At 29.2% G+C, this 22,231-nt stretch overlaps 4 protein-coding genes across 4 annotated transcripts in view; 1 reads left to right on the top strand and 3 right to left on the bottom strand.

Annotated features, from left to right (window-relative positions):
• Positions 1–85: 85 nt before the first annotated feature.
• LOC130676868 (multiple epidermal growth factor-like domains protein 8) lies at positions 86–10,479 on the bottom strand. The gene is made up of 4 exons (XM_057483365.1): positions 9,992–10,479; positions 9,765–9,928; positions 2,586–9,693; positions 86–2,517 (listed from the first exon to the last, which is right to left on the bottom strand). Exons 1-4 carry the CDS (start codon positions 10,257–10,259, stop codon positions 320–322), a joined length of 9,738 nt encoding a protein of 3,245 aa, XP_057339348.1. The 5' UTR covers positions 10,260–10,479; the 3' UTR covers positions 86–319.
• A 632-nt stretch (positions 10,480–11,111) lies between these two features.
• LOC130676865 (general vesicular transport factor p115) lies at positions 11,112–16,752 on the top strand. The gene is made up of 4 exons (XM_057483363.1): positions 11,112–11,326; positions 11,405–13,250; positions 13,320–13,528; positions 13,587–16,752. The coding sequence occupies exons 1-4, from the start codon at positions 11,249–11,251 to the stop codon at positions 14,061–14,063; spliced, it is 2,610 nt and encodes an 869-aa protein (XP_057339346.1). The 5' UTR covers positions 11,112–11,248; the 3' UTR covers positions 14,064–16,752.
• Positions 14,179–17,068, bottom strand: LOC130676866 (NADH-ubiquinone oxidoreductase 75 kDa subunit, mitochondrial). The gene is made up of 4 exons (XM_057483364.1): positions 16,984–17,068; positions 15,168–16,751; positions 14,603–15,103; positions 14,179–14,532 (listed from the first exon to the last, which is right to left on the bottom strand). The coding sequence occupies exons 2-4, from the start codon at positions 16,746–16,748 to the stop codon at positions 14,383–14,385; spliced, it is 2,232 nt and encodes a 743-aa protein (XP_057339347.1). The 5' UTR covers positions 16,749–16,751; positions 16,984–17,068; the 3' UTR covers positions 14,179–14,382.
• A 297-nt stretch (positions 17,069–17,365) lies between these two features.
• Positions 17,366–22,231, bottom strand: part of LOC130676864 (cell adhesion molecule Dscam2) — a 44,166-nt gene continuing 39,300 nt past the window's right edge. The window contains exons 14-21 of the mRNA XM_057483362.1: positions 21,425–21,733; positions 21,145–21,361; positions 19,675–21,074; positions 19,349–19,523; positions 19,082–19,263; positions 18,893–19,004; positions 18,571–18,747; positions 17,366–18,499 (exon numbers count right to left, since the gene is read on the bottom strand). Coding sequence (XP_057339345.1) covers positions 18,448–18,499; positions 18,571–18,747; positions 18,893–19,004; positions 19,082–19,263; positions 19,349–19,523; positions 19,675–21,074; positions 21,145–21,361; positions 21,425–21,733 — 2,624 coding nt within the window. The 3' untranslated portion in view covers positions 17,366–18,447. The remainder of the gene's footprint in view (positions 18,500–18,570; positions 18,748–18,892; positions 19,005–19,081; positions 19,264–19,348; positions 19,524–19,674; positions 21,075–21,144; positions 21,362–21,424; positions 21,734–22,231) is intronic.

The following is a 22,231-nucleotide window of genomic DNA, read 5'->3' as shown; positions in this document are numbered from 1 at the left end:
ATTAATATCAATTAATTAATGGAAGATTCTTCATTTTTCTTACAATATAAATAGTGATAATTATTATATAGATTTTTTTTAATAGTAATTGGACAATTATTTAAATCTGTACAGATAAAAAATTATACAGAATTTTATTATACTTTTTTTTTGTTTTTTTTTTTTACAATAAAATAAAAATAAAAGACACAAGTATATTATTTACATATAAAAAAAAAAATAAAATAAAAATAGCAGCACAATATAATACATTGACTTGTGATTTAAAATCGGTCATGGTTTAAATAAAAAATATATATATATTATTTTTTTTTGTTCTTTAACTTAAAGCGTGACTGTTTCGACGACGTAAAAATACTCTACTATTCACTGGATAGACACGAGTCAATAAAATCAATGAACTACCAAGAGCTAATTTAACTGGAGCATGTGGACCACCGGGAAGTCTTATAAATACTGTTGCTACTGCAGCAACACCATCGTCTGTCGGTTCAACGGCAACGGGTCTTACGTCACTGTGAAAATTAACAATTTTTTGATTTCTCGCACGTCCAGGTTTACGTTGCTGAGGTGATGTTGGACTACGATCATCAGTATTATTATTGTCACGATCATAAAGAATAATTGCCGAGGCAAAAGGACGTTTAGCCATATGTAACATTTCAACAACGTGACGTCTTCGTGCTCGCCGTACGTCTGCTGCTTGTTTTGTTTTCCAGGCAACAACGCATGCTGCCAAAAAAAGAAAAAAACAAGAAAAAAATACAGAAAAAAATACAAATAGATCAATGTGTAATTGATCTTGACGAAAAAATATCATTCCATAGGCGGCACGTCCATTTGTTGTTGATTCAATATAAGGTGGATCAATTGCTCTCAATGCAATATGAAATTTAGTAAGACCTAATTCATGTTTATCTTGTGGTAATGTCAATACCAAACGATTTGTAAGATTACGTATTATCAAAAATGTATTTCTTTGTTCAATTGTTACAAATGTTGCTAAATTATCTGTTGCATAACGTTCCATTAATAAAAATTGTGGTCCAGTATTCCAATTTTGTTGTTGCTGTTGATGTTGTTGATAATCTGATGAAGATGAAAAATTTGATGAATGATGATGTGGATGAAATTCAACAATATTATAATCATCTTGAGACCAATTTTCATAATTATTTTTACGAAATTTAAATTTTCCATCTAATTCAACATCTTGATAACCAGTTGTTGAATTTATTGTAACAATAAATGAATCATCACGAGGACTTAAAAATAAATCAAGTGCACCTTGTGTTACATCAACCATTATTCTTATATCAACATTCATAAATCTTGGTTGTACCATATAAAAAACAGTTTGCCCAGGATTAAGTGGTTTTGGTTTTATTTTACATTCATCAATTAATTTTGAATCAAAACACATTTTATTATCAACAGTAACTGTTTTATAACATTGATGTCCCATTGTTGGATTACCAGCATAATTTTCACGGCATTTACTGCATTGTACCATCCAACAAGGTTTACCACCGGCATTTATTGAATTTGTTGATGATGACGATGATGACGACGACGACGACGATGATGATGATGATGATAATTTAGATGGGCCACTTGTACAAAGTGGTTCACTTTCAGTATTATTACCACAATTACATTTTTCACCGGTTATTGGATCACATGTATTACCATGACCATGACACTGACATGGTCTACATATATCACGTAAATCTTCAGTACCACGAAAATAACCGGAAACACATTCACCGCATTTATCACCACGTGTATTATTACCACAATTAACACATTTAGCTTTAGCAACAGGTCCTTCAATAAGTTGTTTTTGTAATAATTCAATAGACATACGATCAACTGAATTTGGATCTGATACAGTCATACTTTCATTAATACAAATACGTGTATGTCCATTACAATATTCAAGACATGGTACACATTGTCCATTATCTGATGGATTACCAACATAAAGTGGCTCACATTTATCACACTGTGGACCCATTGTATTATTATGACATTTTAAACATTCATCAAGTTTATCTGGACCACGACAATTACTGTGTCCATTACATTGACATTGAATAGAACAATTGGCACCAACGTAACCAAAATCACAACGGCATACATTTGGTTCAATACAAGTACCTCTTACACAACCTTGAGTACACATTGGCACACACATTTTATGTCCATAATCATTTAATGTTGTTAATCCAGATGATGTTAATGATGTTGCAGTTGACCAAGTTGTTTCATTTTTATAACCATCACCGCATATACATTCAAAACCTTCATCAAGATCAAGACACTTTTCACTTTTTGCAGAACAAGTGTGATGTCCATTTAAACATTCGTTTTCTGGAGGACAACGTACATAATGCCAAGAAAATATTTTAGTTAAACCAACGATTGGCGGGAATGTTTCATTTGTTAAACTAAAATCTTGATCGATTACAAAACTAGTATCCGTAAAATCATGTGGTAAAATTGTTGTTGTAATGGCTAAAAAAAAAAAACATTTAAAAATTAATTATTTATCATGTTAATTAATAAAGATAATAATTACTTACGTTCTATTGGCGAAGGATTTAATTTATCGTAAAGCATTTGACAAGTTCCACCGGCAGGATGATCTGTTGGTGCTTCCAATGAACCTTCAGTACAAATTCCTTGTCCGGTTAAATTATCAGAATCAAGTGAACACCATCCACAGTGTGAATGTTTTAAACAAGTACTGCATTGTTTAAATACTGAACAAGGTTCTGGACATTGTAAAATATCAGAATTACGTAATACTAAACCACAAACACCACCAGCACAATATAATGGTTGATATGATGGTGAAATACATTCATTTAATTGGGTTGACCATCTACACTCATGCCAACCACCTTCAGCACCAGTACCACGCAAACAACTTGAACAATCTTTATGATGACAACATCTTGATTCACATTGCGTACTACTTGTTGCCATTTTAATACTTGAACGTTCAAATATATCTTTAGATACACAATTCCAATCATAAATTGGTTCACTTGTCATTTTAACGCCAAATTCTGATGTTTTAAGAACCTGACGTGTCCAGATACAATCATCATCTAATTTACTACATTTATCACAATCACTTGCTGGGCATTGTCTTTCACCGCATTGATTAACATCAATTATTGATAATTTACTACGTAAATTACATTTATTATGCTCATCACAATCTTTATCAACTGGTATACATTTACCATTTGGTGTTGGACAATTAGTACACCATTTACAAATAGGACGATTAATATCTTTATCATTATTATTATCATCATCATTATCATTGTCACGATAATAAGGCCATTGGGCTAAACATTCAGTACAAGTTTTTAAATTTTGACATTTACGACTTGCCATCCAATCATAATTACAATAAATTCCATTTGAACGTTGTGACATTGTTACATTTGTATTACATTTATCAATACGATAATTTATTGATGATGACATTAAAGAAGATGATGATGATGATGATGATGACGATGATTGTTGATTTGAAAAACAATAAGATTCATTATTACCAGATATTGTTGTTACTGAACAAAATGAACATCCAAAATATTTACGGCAAATTTTTTTTTCAGTCCATAAATTACATAAATCATCGGGAATTATTATTTGTGTAACATGACTATTTATACCCCCATCAAAACCACCGACAACATAAATTGTATTTATTTCAGGATCAGCATGAGTCATTGCATGGGCATAAGCTGGTGGTGGTGGTGTCCCAATTATTTCAGTATCTTTTGTTATAAGTTTAATCCATAAATTACAAGCATATTCATAAGCTATCAATGAATCATTTGTATTGTATGGATTTTGACGACCGCCAAATATAACCATATATTCATCTGTTGTAACTGCTGAATGTAAAAATCTTGCTTGTGGTAAACTATTACTACTATTATCATCATCATCATCATCAATATTGTCATCATCGAATGGTGGTAATACTGACCATGTAAATGTTTTATAATTAAGTGCATATAATTTATTTGATATAAATGTACGATTAATAGCATACATGTACCCACCAAATACATAAAAACTATCTGATTTTGAATGATAAACTGTTGAATGTCCATAAACACCCAATGGACCATTACCACGTGTTACTATTAATGACCATAATTCAGTTTCTAAATTAAATTCCCATACATTATCCATATAACCATATTTTGGACTAAAACCACCAATTAAAATTAAACTTTCAGATTCACCATTACGACGTAGTGTCAATGTATGACCTGCCAATGGTGGTGGTACTGATCCAAATTCAAAATTTAATGATGATGATGAAGAAAACGATGGTGTTGGTGTGGTGGTGGTGGTGGTTGTTGTTGTTGTTGTAGTTGTAGTTGGTGTTGTAGTTGTCGTTGTTGTTGTTGTGGTTGATGTAGTTGTTGCTGTTGCTGATGATTCTGATTCTAATGGTGATGGTGGTGGTGGTGGTGGTGCTGCTGCTGCTGCAGGTGATGATGATTTTAAAGGATGCTTTGTTACAAGACTCCATCGTTGATTTTGTAAACTAAATTTCCAAAAATCACTCAATGTATTATTAGATAAACCACTGATACCTTGTTCTTTACGTGATAATCCACCATAAACATAAATTTGTTGACGACTATGACTTATTTCAGCAGCATGAAAATAACGTCCTTGTGGCATTGATGCTTCAGATGTTGATTCAACAGTTACTGGCATCCATGTATTATTTTTAGTATCAAATAAACGTATATCATTTAATGGACCATGACTCAATGAATAACCACCAAACATCCATAGACTTCCACGTCTATCGGCAACAAGACTGTGACCAAAACGTGGTAATGTTTTACGTAAATGATCTAAATTATCAGCAAGATATTCTGAATTAAATAATTCTGTAAATACCAATTGATGTGATTTTATTTTAATTGAACAATCACGACCACCATAACCATTTGAACAAACGCAATGACCATAACTTTTATCACAAATTCCTTGTTTTTTTAATGATGTACAATTATTTGGACACAATTCAATATCACAATTAATACCAACAAAACCAATTTTACATAAACATTGGCCATTTCTACATTCACGATTTGCCGGGCAATTAATATCATCATCACCACATGTCATTATAATATAACTTGCATTAAAACCTTCTATTTCATCAAGTTGTTTATAATGGACGGTAAGTGTACCCGATTTAGCTTCAACAGTTACTGGATAATTTGTACTTTCAGTGCAATAAACACCCAATAATTGACTCTGATGACTATTTGTTGATGATACAAAATCTGGTAAACCATCATAAACATAAACGCTATTTTCCTGACAACTTACATTTATATCATCATTTATTGTAAATTGTATAATACTTTGTGACAATGACAATGAAGACGATGATGTTGTTGTTGTTAATGTATCATTATCATTATCATTATTATTACTATTACTATTATTATTATTTGATGGACGGACAATCCATAAACATTCACGTGTTTGACTACCAGCAAGATGACTTTCCCACAATGATAATTGTGAATAACGACTACCTAGACCTTGTTTGCTATTAATACCACCGTCATCTTGTTGTCCTGTTAACATACCACGTGACATACAACCATAGTAACACATTCCGCCATTACGTGGATCACCGTAATATCCTTTTTTACATTTATCACACATTTCACCTTCAGTATTATCTTTACAATAACATTTACCAGTAATACCATCACAATAATTTAAATAACTATTACCATGATCATTACAATTACATTTACGACAGCCAATAATTGTTGTTGCATTACCATAACTACCAGGTTTACATTCTTGACAATATTTACCTGTTGTCCAATCTTTACATTCATCACAAATACCGACACCAGTAATACAAGTTGAATGATTGTAACAACCACAATTAGTACGACAATCAGGACCAGTCCATCCAAGATAACAATTACATTTATATTCTGGTGATTCACTACAATAACCATTAATACATTTTTCATAACATGTTTTAGTACAATTATTACGTCCATCACCATTAAAACCACGTTTACATTTACAACTATAACTACCATGTGTATTTGTACAAATAGCATTTATATGACAATCATGTAATCCAAGATCACATTCATCAACATCTGGACACTGTGCATATGCCCAACCAGAATCACGATTTATTAATGTTGTTTCATTTATTCCATAATAATCATTTATAGCAATACTACAATTAACATGTGGATTATTAAAATCACCTTGAACACAAACACCAGTAATTGGATTATCAAAACTATAACACCAACCGCAACTCAATGAATGAAGACAATTTGTACAATTTGTATGACGGCTACAGCTTTTACATTGATAATTATTATTATTAGAAGAAAATATTGATTCTGATGATGATGATGATAATGATGATGATGATGATGACAATGATGTTGATGATCTTGATGTAACACCCATTAGTCCAGCTTGATCCATCCATTCACGGCATAAACCAAATTGATATTCTGATGTATAAACAGAAAATGAAAAACATTCATGTGTTGCTTCACACCAAACACAACGACCTCGTTCATCTAAACATTGAGTACAATTTTTTCTATGACGACATGGTATTGGACATTGTTCAATATTTAATACGCTGTTTGGTAAACGTCCTATTCTAGCACATCTTGCTTCTTCAGTCCACCATTCACATAAATTAGTCATAACACATGATTTACATGTTATATAATTAGAACAATTGGCACAAGTTGATGGTGTTATTGTTAAATAACGCCATTCAGTAATATTTTTATTATTATATTCAATTGTTGTTATACAATTTTCAGTTTCATTTAATGTACGTGATAAACATTTATTATTTAATTCACACCAACCACATGATGAATCTGTTAAACAATGTAAACAATTATTATACTGTTGGCATGTACCATTTTTATATGGCTCAAGATATTCAAATGTAAATACTTTAGGATTTTCAGATTTTTTACTATGAGTTATTTCCATTTTACTTGGATATGCATAATTAACAGTTACCATACGTTTTGATTCAAAATCTAATAAATAACGTCCATTTTGTTGTAATAACATTTTATTACCATTTGATGACCATTTTGTTGGTATACACTGTGATGTTTCAGCAGTTAAATTAGCAACTAATTCTAATTCATCATCATAATTATTATCATTATTATTGATATTATTGTCAAGATTATGACTAACTCGTAGTGTTGCACTGTTATAACTTACACATATTTTAATATTTTCTGCATTATCATCCCAAAAATATTGTGGTAATCTTAAAAAACCAACAAGTCGTGCTATCATTTCACCACCAAGACCCGATTCTGTTTTAGCACCTTGCATTGATGGTACATTAAAATCAATTGTCGTTGCATTAACAATAGTAACATAATCTGGTTGGGTTAAATTAACTGGTGGTTTATATTTTAAAAATGTTAAACCAGGACGACGATCATACTGACGGCATTCATCAACTCTTATTATTTCAGTACCTTTAGATCCCCACCATCCAGGTATTTGTGATAATGTATCATCACGTAAACCACATACACCATAATTATCATCTTTATGATGACAACGTGCATTTTCAACACACCATGTACATGTATCAAGATTTAATTTATTTGATATTGATTTTTTATTACGTATATTAATACCCCAACTACCACTACCACTACCATTATTTGTATTTGATTGTCCATGAATTAAACATGAATGACAATCACCTAATGCTGGACATACACCTGGACAACGTGATGTTTGTAAATTTGTTGTACAATTACTACCAATAGTACGTCCATAACATAATTCATCAGCAGAACACCAACCACATTCTGGATTTGATGAACATTCAGTAAATGTTTTATGTTTATAACATAATTGTTCTGGTTCTAATCCTTTATTATAATCATTATCACCAGGTGATAACATTGATGGTAATGTATAAGCTAATAAATCACCATTAACATTACCATGATAACCACCAACTAAAATTAATGTATTGCCATTTCTAACATCAGCAGCATGTGCAAATACACCTTGTTGTTTTGGATAATTATTATTACCATTACCGTTATTATTTATATTATCATTTATTATTGATGATCCAAATACTTCATGACTTACCCAAACATGACAACCCAAATGATATAAATACATTTGATTATCATAACATATTTCTTCTTTATTATGACGATGTGAATAACCACCAAAAACAACTAAATAATTACCAATAATATTACATGTATGAAATGCACGTTCACGTGGTACATAAGTATCTCTTAAATGTGCACGTGGATAATTTATTTCTGACCATACTTTACGATTTAATTGAAATACAAACATACGATCTGATAATTTACTAAATCGTGCAACACTTGCAACAACACCACCGTATATTAATAATGAATTTGTTGATTTATGATATACTGTTGTATGTGCAACAACACGTACATCTAATTCTTTACCACCACGTGATATTATTTTTCTCCATTGTTCATTATCTGGATTTGTTAAATTTAATTTAATACAATATAAATTTGATGAAAATTCACCATCATTAGTACTACCACCAAATAAATATATATAATCATCATCAGTAAGTGTTAATGTATGACGTGTTAATGCTGGTGGTATAAATTTTGATTTTTTTCCTCTTAATGTCCAAATTTTTAATTCAACATCATAATGCCATAATTGATTTGATAATGAACCATTTGATAATTTACCACCATAAATAACAAAACCATTTTTATATTTACAACCAGCATGTCCATAACGTGGACTAGGATAATTTTCATTATCTTCTTCTTCTTCTTTATTATTATTATTATTATCTTGATTAGTTTGACGTTTTTTTCGTTTAGTAGAACGATAATCACGACCATTAATAAATTCTCTCCAATTATTTTTTTTATTAGTATCAGAAATAATAGATGATTGTTGGTGTTGTTGGTGTAATTTATTAGCATCATGAAAATTAAAAGCACTTGAATTATTTTTTATATTATTAAGTACTTTCCATACCAATGAACTTGATGATATTCCATATTTTTCTTCAGCTTCTGTTCCCGTTAATCCAATACGTTCTAATTCACCAGCAATAAGCATTGGATCTAAATATTCAGTAGCAGATGCACCTTCTAATATTTCACCATATTCATTTTCCCATTGGCTTGTATTAAAACGATAAATTTGTAAATCACTCAATACATTATTAAGATTGTAACCACCAAATACATATAATGAATCTGTTTTATTATCATAAATAGCAGTATGAGCAGCACGTGGTGTCAAACCACCTTCAGAGTGTGATAACCAGTGCCATTTATTACCATCAGGATTAATATTATTCAATGAACAAGATTGACCGGAAAAACCTTTACGACATTGACATTTTTTAATACCACAGCTACCAGATTTAATTCCACTACAATTATTTGGACATAATTCACGTGAACAATCTTTACCGCCCCAATAATTTTCACATACACAAATATTATTTATACATTTTCCATGTTTTGTACAATTATTTGGACAATCTGTTACTGAAAATTCAGCATAAAAACCATCCAATACATAATTTGTGTCGCTGTATAATAAAATTAGCATCTAAAAATAATAAATCATATAATTATTATCATTATTAGAAGAAAAGAAAAGAAAAAAAAAAAAAAACTCACATAACCAGATGATGATGTAACTTGTTGAGGTTCAGTTTTACCACTAAAACTACCCAGCAACGGTGAACGAAATGAATCACCATCATAAACAAATACATAATCATAACTACACTCTGTTCCCATTGTTCTGAAGCTCAAAGTTATAAATTGTCTGCTATTATTTGCTGTAAATTATTATTATTATTAACAATTAATTAATTAATATATATATAAAAAAATATAGAAACCTTTAATGAGCCACTCGCAGTGAGAATCTTGAGTGTAGTTTGATCCCATAGGTCCATCACTTATAATTCCCCATGAATCAGTAAATATTTTACGTGTTTTATCACAAGGTACTTGTTTGACATTTTGCGATGTTGATGAGGATGATGATGATGATGATGATGAAGATGAGGATTGTGGCAACGATGAAGGATTAACCAATCCATTTATAATTAAACAAAAAGACCATGTCACTGCCCATATTGACATTATTTTCATCCACCCCATCATCAAACCACCACCACATAACACTTGTTTTTATTATTTTATATTAAATTAAACACTTGTTTTTTCTTTTTTATCACAAACATATTTTATACAATATTCAAGGATTACTACTTTTATTATTATTATTATTATTATTATTATTATTGTTTATGTTATTGTTTAGACAATCAATTATTATTTTTATAACATTTCAAATAGAAGAAGAAAATAAATATTTTTAGAAAATTTAAATTCATGTGCAATATAATTAAATAAATAAAACGAATATTGTTATGATTTGTAATTGTAATTTAGATAATGTCAAAAAGTTGACAGGTTACTATAATCATCATCAGGTGACTGAAAACACACATTTACACAAATTTACACACACAACACACATTGGTTGTGCGTTCTTTTAGAGAGAGAGCAGACAACTTTTAGTAATTTAATACGCATGCGCTAAAATTTGCGCATGTCAAATTTTTTTTTCCGCGAAAATTTTTCCACATTTAAACTGTAATTTATAGAAATAAAAAAAAACATTTAATATGATCTAATATTTAATTTAATTATCAATAATTAATTTTTTAATTAGATGATGATGAAAAAGGAGCGAACGCAAAAAGAAAGAGAGAGAGACAGCAAATCATTTTTTATTTGCATCTGGTAATAATGGAGAAAAAAACAATTAGTATTATTGTAATTATAATAAATAATTAAATAATAAAAATTAATTAGTTAAAAAAATAAAATGATAAATAATTTACAGTATTTTTATATAAATAATATAAACGCGGGAAAATGATTTAAATTTATTTTTTTGTATATCGAAAACTGAAATAATCGATTGTTTGATAATCGATATGTGTATAGGTAAAAAGTACACATATGATAATTAACATGACACGTCTGTAATAAAATATAAATGATATTTAATTGTGTTGAATAAAAATAATGTTTTTATAATTTCGCGGGTTGTATTTTATATTTTAATTTGATAATAAATAAAAATGGAATTTTTTAAAAATAGTTTTAAATCTGTTTTGGGTGCACCAGATCCTGAAAATCAACCAACTGGTGCTGACACTGTAAGTTTACAAAATAATAATGATAATAAATTAAAACATATTGTTTTGAATTATTTGAATAATTTTAATTATTTGTAGGTTGAAAGATTGGTGGATAGATTAGAGTCTTCGAGTTTATTAGATGATCGTAGAGATGCATGTCGTGCATTAAAAGCACTATCACGAACTTATAGAGTTGAAGTTGGTGCTCAAGGTATGAATTCAGTACGACAAGTATTGGAAATGGATCGTACTGATTGTGAGATTGTTGGTTTAGCTCTTGATACTCTTTGTAATATAACAAGTCCAGAAACATTTGACGAAGAAGTTGATAAACATGGTAAAAATTCTAAAATTGGTGAACAATTTACCGAAATATTTATAAAACATCAGGACAGTGTTGGTCTTGTATTGTCTGCACTTGAAGATTTTGATTTTCGTGTAAGATGGCCGGCATTAAAATTACTTGCTAATTTAATATCAAATAGACCAAAAGATATACAAGAAATAATATTAATAATGCCAATGGGAGTTTCGAAATTAATGGATTTATTGAGTGACAGTAGAGAAGTTATTAGAAATGATGCATTATTATTATTAATCCAATTAACAAAAGGTAATGGAAATATACAAAAAATAGTTGCATTTGAAAATGCATTTGACAGAATATTTGATGTTATTAATCAAGAGGGTGGTGCTGAAGGTGGTATTGTTGTTGAAGATTGTTTATTATTGATGTTAAATTTATTAAAAGGTAATGTCAGTAATCAAAATTTTTTTAAAGAAGGAAGTTATATTCAACGTTTAACACCAATGCTTAAATTACCATCAATTGATGATGTAAATTCAGATGATAATAATAGTAGTAATGTTATTATTGGATGGAGCCCACAAAAAGTTGCAAATGTACACTGTATGATACAAGTAATACGTGCACTTGTTGCACCAAGTTGTTCTGCTCAAATAATATCTGGTTGTCAACGTATTATGCATGCTTGTGGTTTACTTAAATCACTTTGTGATATTTTAATGGCCAGTGGTGTACCAGCAGATGTATTAACAGAAACAATAAATGCTGTTGCTGAAGTTATAAGAGGTAATAATATTAATCAAGAATTTTTATCAAATGTTACTGCACCAAGTACTCCACCACGACCAGCAATTGTTGTATTACTTATGTCAATGGTTAATGAAAAACAACCATTTCAATTAAGATGTGCAGTACTATATTGTTTTCAATCATTTTTATATAAAAATAATATTGGTAAAAATAAATTAATTCAAACATTATTACCACAAAGTAATGAAACTCAATTATTAACAACTGGACAATTATTATGCGGTGGTTTATTTTCACCAGATCCATTATCTAATTGGTTTTCATCAGTAGCATTATCACATGCATTAATTGATGATAATAATAATAATGAAAAAGAACAATTATTACGTGTATTATTGGCAACAAATATTGGTAAACCACCAGTAACATTAATGCAACAGTGTATATTATTATTACAACAAAGTAATAATAAATTACAAAGTAAATTAGGTTTATTAATATTATTATGTAGATGGATAAGTTATTGTCCATTGGCTGTTAAAACATTTTTATCAATTGATTCATCAGTATCATATTTAACAGCATTATTATCTGGTCATGATAATAATGAAGATGTACAAGAAAATCTTGTTCAAAGTATGTGTGCATTTTTATTAGCCATGTGTGTACATTTTAATGATGATCAAGTACCATTGTATACTAAAGATAAATTATGTAATTTAATTGATAAACGTATTGGTCTTGAAAGATTTCAAGATGCTATTGGTGGTACAACAAGACATGAAATTTATTCACGTACATTAAAACATCCACAGCCATCAGCTAAAAATCCATCTGATTTATTACTTGATCATGAATTTTGTCGTTTATTAAAAATTCTTGAAGGTATTTATTATTTACAAAAATTTTTATTTTTTTTTATTTTATTATTTATTTATTTATTTATTTTAATAGGAGCTGTTTCTGAATCAATAATTAAAGGAAGTAATTCTGTTAATGAATCTGCTATTAAAAATTCAAATAACCAAATAAATTCAAATTTATCTGGTAATTCTTCAGCTCTTGTTTCTCAATACAAAGATCTTATACGAGAACAAGATGATGAAATTCAAAAATTAAAACAATCTAATGAAATTTTGATAAAAGAAAAACAACAGCTTGAGGTAATTTTTATTATTTATTTATTTATTTATTATTATTAATTATTATTTTAAATTATAGCTCAAGGTTCAAGAATTACAAACAGAAGTGAGTAATTTAAAAGATCAGAATATTGTTTTACGAGCTGCCCAAACAAATTTAAATGATGAAAAAGATTCATTAACAAATCATATTATTAAAATTGAGGACAGTTCTGCTACTGATGTTACTAATCATGATAAACAAGAATTAATTAAGTGTCAAAATATTATACAACAATTACAGTTACAAATTAATGAGTATAAATTAAAATTACAAGAACAGGAATCAAGTAAAGAAGCAATTAAAAAAATTGATACATTGTATAAAGAAAAAACAGACGAGCTTGATAAATTAAAAAAAGATCAAGAAGATCTTTTAGAACTTTTAGCTGATCAAGATACTAAATTAATCTTGTATAAAGAAAAATTGACGGCCTTGGGTGAAAAAATTGAATCTGAAGTTAGTTCCGGTGAAGTTGATGACGATACTGACGACCAACCAGAGTCAAGTAATTAAAATTATTATTATTATTAATATTATTCCGCATTTCCAAATGCACAAAGGTATTATTTATAGTAAAAAATAAAAAATAAGAAAAAAAAAATATATATATATAATAATAACTACTATAATATTTTTAGTTTTATTTATTTAACTTATTAATAATCCACAGGTGAGTAATTACCTATTAGATAAATAAGTTATTTACTACTTTTAATATTTTATTTAAATAATTATTTCATCATACTATTTTTACTCCTTACATCTTCTATTTACATTTACATAGTTTATAATAATAATTAGAAAAAAATGAATTAAAAAAAAAAGTAACGAATTAAGCTTGAAGTTGACGTTGCTTTAAAACTGCTTGAACGCATTTTGCCATTGTTGGTGATGCTCTTGAAACTACGTCAGTCATGAAAAATTGTTCCAATGATTTTTGTTTTACATCAACTGGATCTTGTAAAAATGAACCTCCGGTTTTCTATTTAAACAAATAAATTTATTTTTATTAATATTAACTTTTTTAACTTTTTAAAATAAATAATACTTACTTTGGATAATTCAAGAGCTTGGGCAAAGTAATTTGCTGGTTCAACATCACCATATCGTACTAAATGTGGAGCTATTTCGGTAATTCTATCACGAACTTGAGATAAATTGTCATATGGCAAATCAACTCCGGAAAATTCAGCGAGAGCTCGAATTATTTTCCAATCAGGTCTTGCCATACCTGGTGGTGTTAATGCTGGTGCTGTTTGTTGTGCTCTCCCTTCAGTATTTACGTAACTTGCTGTTTTTTCAGTATAAGCAGCTCCTGCCAATACAACATCAGCAATTGCTGCTCCATGATCACCATGACTGCCAATATAAATAATAAATGTATTTGGAAAATCTTCTCGTGTTATATTTGAATCATCAGCTCCAAGTAAAAATAAAACTTTTGGTTGTGATTTTTTTATTTCGCTTAAAGTTGTTGTACCATAACCCAAATCCAATGCTGCAACTTGTGATGCATTTGTGTGTAAAATATTTAATACTTTCCAATCAGAGACCTGAAAAAAAAAAAAATTAAAAATTAATATAAATAATAATAACTTTGATGAATTTTTATTATACTTTAGTGTTTTCTCCCAAAACTTTAGCAAGCTCTTGAGTTGCAGAAAGAATTTGTTGTCCATCTTTTCTTGTCAACTGATCAGCCCCCAATATAATTATTGGTTTTTTAGCATTACGTAAAATTTCATTAAATGGATGTTTATTATCTTTTAACTGATTTATAATATCTGGTGATTGTCCAAGATGTTGATAATTATAAGTAAGATCAACTTTAGGTCCAATTAATCCAATATTTTGTTCATTATGTAAATATCCTTTTCTTAAACGTGTATTTATCAATGGTGCTTCATAACGTGGATTTGTACCAATTAATAATACAGCATCAGCTTCTTCAATATTTTGTATTTTATTATTTAATAAATAACTACTACGTAAATCAATACCAGAGCCATCATTTGGATAAGTTTGTTCGGTGGCTAATAATTCACCACCCAATTTATTAACAAAATCTTTTAATATAACAAGTGATTCAGCATCGGCTAATTTACCAGCAATAACAGCTGTTTTACCAGATGGTAATGCTTCAAGTTTACGTGCTGCTGTTAATAATGCACCTTCCCATTCAACATTTTCTAATTTATTATCAATACGCACCATTGGTGTTATTAATCTTTGACGTTTAAGACCATCACAAGCAAATCTTGCTTTATCACTTATCCATTCTTCATTAACTTGTTCATTAACACGTGGTAATATTCTTAATACTTCACCAGTTCTTGATGATACAACAATATTACTACCAACAGCATCAGATATATCAATACTATCAGTACGACGTGTTTCCCATGGACGTGCTACAAATGCATATGGCTTACTTGTTAATGCACCAACTGGGCATAAATCAATAATATTACCAGATAATTCAGATAAAAACATTTTTTCAACATATGTACCAACTTGCATATCATTACCACGTCCAGTAGTACCTAAATCATCAATACCAGCAACTTCTGATGCAAAACGTATACAACGAGTACAATGAATACAACGTGTCATTATTGTTTTAACTAATGGACCAATATCTTTATCTTCAACAGCACGTTTACCACTAAAATCAATATCGGTAAATCTACTACGATCACTACCAAATGCCATACTTTGATCTTGTAAATCACATTCACCACCTTGATCACAAATAGGACAATCTAATGGATGATTAACTAATAAAAATTCCATAACACCTTCTCTTGCTTTACGTGTTAAATCAGAATTTGTTTTAACACGCCATCCTTTCATAACAGGCATTGCACAAGCTGCTACTGGTTTTAATTGTTTTTCTATTTCAACTAAACACATACGACAATTACCAGCAACAGCAAGACGTTCATGATAACAAAATCTTGGTATTTCAATTCCGATTTTAGCTGCTGCTTGAAGTACAGTTGTACCTGGTGGTACTTTTACTGATTGATCATCAATAAATAATTCAATTAAATCATTTGCTGCTGCTGCTGGTTGTTGACATTTTTTTGATGAAGTTGCAATACCAGATTTACAAATAAATTTAATACAATTTGATGAAAGATTTTGAGTTGAAGACGAAACTTGCCCTCCTCTCAGCACTAGAGGAACTCGCAACATTTTCTGTAATTATTTTTTATTTATTATTTTGTTATATAATTCAACATGTATAAATAATAAAATTAACCTAAATCTAATGGATTACATTTTGACAGTACGCTCGAAAATCAAAACACCAAATAAATTTGTATATTTATATAATAATATATACTCAATCAATTTAATAATAAATTTAAATAAATAACTTTAATTATAATAATAAATTTAATAGTTAAAAAAATAATTAATTATTTACCAAAATTATTTCCTTCAATACTTCTGTCTCCCGAATCACTTGATATTTTTTTTTTTTTATTATTTAATGCGCACGAAAAAAAAAATTGTTGATAAGTTAGAAATTGTTTTGAAATTAGATGGCGCCAAAAGCTTTGTACTGCGGCTAGGGGGTAGGGGGATTTGAAAGTTTAAAAAACAAAATGGTGGAAGGTCCAGTGAGTGCGCGGCTTTAAATTTATTCCTCTCGGTTTATTAATTGAGAATATTTTGTGTTTATAATAATAATTTATATAATTAAAATTAATTTACGGTTAGATGAATAGTATTATTGATAAATTTTTAAGTATCGAGTTGTAAAAATGTCAAAATTTTTTTATTTTTAAATAATCGACTTATAAATTTATTGGCTAAAATTATTACAGGCTAATCTTAAATAATGGTAATAATTTTTAAAAATATTGTGTATATTTTTTATTATCATTATATTAAATGAAAAAATGTATTTTTATAGAACAGCAAAATCATTAGCAGTAGGAGCAGAGAATAACTGACACTCAATTTGCAGGTTCCAGCCAATGGTGAGTGAAAAAAAATTAAATGCATGATAATTATTTATAAATAAAAACAACAACAATATATTCGTATCCAAATTCAACGTTAAAAAGTATATTTAATTACAAATAATTCATAAATTATTCATTATCTACAATTTTTTGCGCAATACAATTTTAAAATCATTTTATAAAAAAAAAAACAACAAATATTTCGATATAAAAATCTTTTTAAATAATACATTAGGTTTTTTTATTAATAATAATTATGTGTATAATAATGGTGTAAACGCCTATATTATTATTGACATTTTCATTTATTTATTTATTTATTTATTATACTCTCTTCAATATTAGACTTGTGTGCTCTCTCATTCAATTCATTATTATAATTATTATTATTGCCCCATAGTAAATCTAAACTAATAATCATTTATACACTTATATATTTTATTGTTGTTGTTGTTGTTGTTGTTGTTGAACCTTAAAATATTATTAGTATTACAATATGAAGGGCAGTCTTGTATATTTCGTGTGGCAGTTATATAATTGTCATATATATATCAATACTGATAGTAATTATTATTTACAACTGGCTCTTAATCAGACAAAGCTTTATGTTGTATAATATCGGATGTATATAATATGTGTGGGTAGATTTATACTACTATTATTCAGATGGATGTGGATTCTATAAGTAATTAGGCTAAACTATTTATTTAGTTACTTTTCAAATGAAAAGATTTTAAATCTTGTGTATTAGTATTGATTTAGTTTTTTTTTTCAAATACTATATATATTAAATTGGTATATAATTATCGGCCATTGATGCTCATCGTCCCGCGAAGATTTATTGACCAAATTTATTTTACTGATGGCTATTTATTTCTACTAAACTAATTATTAAATATTATGGTGAAACTATACTTAAATTATACGTGTATTGTAAATTCTAGTTTCTCTTGTTCTTTTCTCTGCTGATACCTGTAGAGAAACAAAGTCATAAATTTTAATAATAATTAAAGATATTTATAAAATATAAAGATATAAAATACCTGGCAAGCATTGTTTCGACAGCTTCAATGGGAAGTCTACCAAGACTACCACCATGTCGGGTGGTTGCAATAGACAATCCTTGATGACAATCACGGTCACGATCACATTCAGCTTCGCTAAGTTCGCGGCTATCGCTAAAACCACTTGGTGGTAAAAGCGTCATATCCTCCACTGAACTATATATTGTATTTTATTTAACATACAAATATTAACTATCACTTATCTTTATAATCTATTTTATTATATATATTATGATGATGATGATAACTAATAATAAAAAAGTGTATACTATTGCGTGAAATTCAAACAAACCTTGGCTACCTGCGAGTGGACCGGGTCGACTGTTGGCGACTTCTTGTTGGTCTTCGTCCTAATGATGGTGATCCCTCATTATTTGATTCTGTACTTGATTCTACTCCACGTGAAAATACATCTACAAAAATTAAAATAATATTAAAAATAAATATATTAATATTTATTATTTATTATTATTATTATTATTATAAAAACCTCGACAAGGTTTTACTGGTACACGATAACTAGGACCAGCACATTCACCACATGGACTACCAGATGTATCACTTCCAGAGCCACCAGTTGTTACGGCAGCACGACTTGATGCACGTAATTTACTTTCGGCTTCAGCAATACTTGGAAAATAACGTTGTTTGTGCCATCTCGGGGTTTTAGATCTACAAGCATTGTACACAAACAAGAACAACAAATTGAATTTATATAAAGGAATAGGGATTATAAAATGAATCAAAAATTAAGTACCGTTCAAAATCCACAACACTTGTTGATCTTTCATAATCAATTGTATTTATGTCTTCATTTTCTAAATGACCGAATGTTTTAAATTGCATGGTATAATCTAATGTCGCTGTTGTTACTGATCGATTTTCTCTTCCTGGTACACTGAATGTTGCATATGGACTTATTTCATACATTTCTGTTGAAAAAAATAATATTATTAATAATAATGTTCGAATAGTGCGCAAATTAAATCAACTGGAGTGCATTTCGAAATGCGCTGCAGCTCAACAACAGACCGTGCAACTGCAGCGTAGTGGCATTCATTAATTAATATTAATAATAATTACCTGATCCATGATCAGTAGCTTTGTGTAAGCTATTATCTTGCTGATGTTGTTGTTGTAGCTGTAGCTGTTGTTGTTGTTGTTGTAATAGCTGTTGCTGTTGTTGTTTAACCGGAGAACTAGTATATACTTGATGATTACGTCGATTATCACGTTCTGCTGTCGATTTCAATTGTACTGTTGACATACAGCTAGACATATGATGAAGATGATGAGTTTGATGATGTTGTGGATTTATTCCTAATCCAGATTGATTTGAGGATTGTCCTGGTGGTAAAATTTCACCTAAATAACTACTACCAGATGATCTGTTATTTTTTTTTAGTATCACATATCCCAGTATACCAGCAGATGCTATTAAAATAATAGCACAAATAAGTGGTACAACAACAATATAAAAAATTTTATTTGATTGTTGATTTTTAACAAATTCATCATCCATTATTAAGTCATTTGGTGGACCAATATTTATACCACTCAATGTTGTTGTTGCAAATTCCATTTTAGTTTGAGTAGCACCAGCATCATTGTTAGCAGTCAATCTTAAGGTATACCAAGCTGCTGGTTTTAAATCACGTATTATTAAATTTTCAGTTGCTTTACTGGCAACCAATATCCATGGTTCGGAATTAATACGTCTACGATATTCAACAGTATAATAATGAATTGGACAACCTCCATTTGGCCATGATAATAAATTTAATCGTACAGATGTTGAATTTGTTATAATAATATCACGTTCTTTAGGTAATTGGGGTTTTGTTCCTTTTGTTGTTGCACTAATAACCGAACTTGGATCACCAGTACCAACACGATTGTGGGCTGTTAAATGTGCTAAATAATATGAACCACATTTTAATCCATTTAATGTAAATTCTGTTTGTTCTGGTGACAACATAACTTCTTCCCAACCACCTTGATCACGTTTATAACTTAATACATATCCTTGTATTGTTGCACCACCATTTTCTGGTCGATTCCAACGTAATTTAATACTATGAGTTGTTGTATATTGTAATTCTAATTGTGGTGCTTTTGGTGGCATAACAACAACAACTGTATATGTTATTGAATCATCACCAAAAAGATTACTCGCTGAACAAGTATAATTTCCAGCAAGTGAATTATCTAATCCATTAATATTTAAATTACCTTCACCAGTTATTTCATATTGACGTCCTGTTGATATTTGATTATTTTTATAATTCCAAATTGGTCGTGGTGTTGGATTACCAACAACTAAACACGATAAACTAACTGATGATTTAACAGCACGTCGTAATAATTGTGAAAATGATGCTATTCGTGCTGGTGCTCGAGTATTTGTTGTTTGAGTAACAATTGTTGTTGGTTCACCTTCACCTAATCCCGTTGTTGCAGATACCCAAAATTCATACAACTGGCTGCAAAAAGAAACAAATTATATTAAGTAATATTTATAACTATTATTATCATCATCATTAGATTAATTACCTTTCTGTAAGACCACGTAATTCCATTGTAAGAGTATCTGTTGGTGATGATGGGGGTTCATGCATTGTATGAGTATTATGTCGACTTGCTCCTGCTTCTTTACTGTATATTGTATACTGAGATACTTTACCATTTGGTTGTAATGGCGGTAACCATGATACTAAAATACTTTCTGCTGTAAGAGCAAGTGCTTTAATCCCAGCTGGAGGTCCTGGTACTGTAAAATTATTTAAATAATATAATAATTATAAATATTTTAATTTATTTATTATTTTATTACCATCTTCTTCGGTAGTACAATAAATTGGTGAACTTAAAACACCATCACCAGCGCCTGTATATGCTAATACTCTTATTGAGTAATTTGTGTATTTATATAAAGTATGTAAATATGTTTCTTCACTTGATGTACGTTTAACTTCTCCAACTGTTGATATCTCCATATTATCAGTTGGTACTGGTCTGTAATATACCTTGTAGCCTTGAATAATTCCACCGTGTTGATGAGCTGGTGGTGAACTCCATGATACTTTAACACTTTGTGATGATAGTGGTGAACAAATAACTTGTGTTGGCGGTGCTTCAGGTACTTTACATAATAATAACAATAATTTTAATTATTAAATAAATATTTATATGGGGCATTCCACGCCAAATCGACCACTTTTGACCCCGACCCCTTTCGATTTGGCTGAAAATTTTTTTTCCTTTTCTACCCCATTAAAATCATTTTTCAGGAAATTTTCAAATTTTTTTGACCAGTCCAAAAAAAGTTATGAGTTTTTCAAAAATAAGGCATTTATTTTTTTAAATAGCTATAGCTTCTTTAAAAATTGACTAATTGGGACATTTTTTTTTTAATTTTTGTCTTTGAATGTATTTTTCAGAAAAAGATACAAAAAAATTTTAAGATGATAAACTATGAAATTTTCGACTTTTTTGAGAAAAACTATAATTTTCTTAAAGTTGGCCATTTTTTATTTTTTTTTTTTTTATTTTCTCAAAAAAAATTTCAATTTATTCTGCGATTTTTCACGCCAATCCCAGAGTGGGCGGAATTTTCCTTCTATTTTTTCTAATCAATTGA

Source organism: Microplitis mediator, chromosome 11, assembly GCF_029852145.1.
Source record: "Microplitis mediator isolate UGA2020A chromosome 11, iyMicMedi2.1, whole genome shotgun sequence".
Classification (NCBI taxonomy): domain Eukaryota; kingdom Metazoa; phylum Arthropoda; class Insecta; order Hymenoptera; family Braconidae; genus Microplitis; species Microplitis mediator.
Note: the sequence above shows the minus strand (reverse complement) of the source record. Positions and strands in the feature narration are given on the sequence as shown.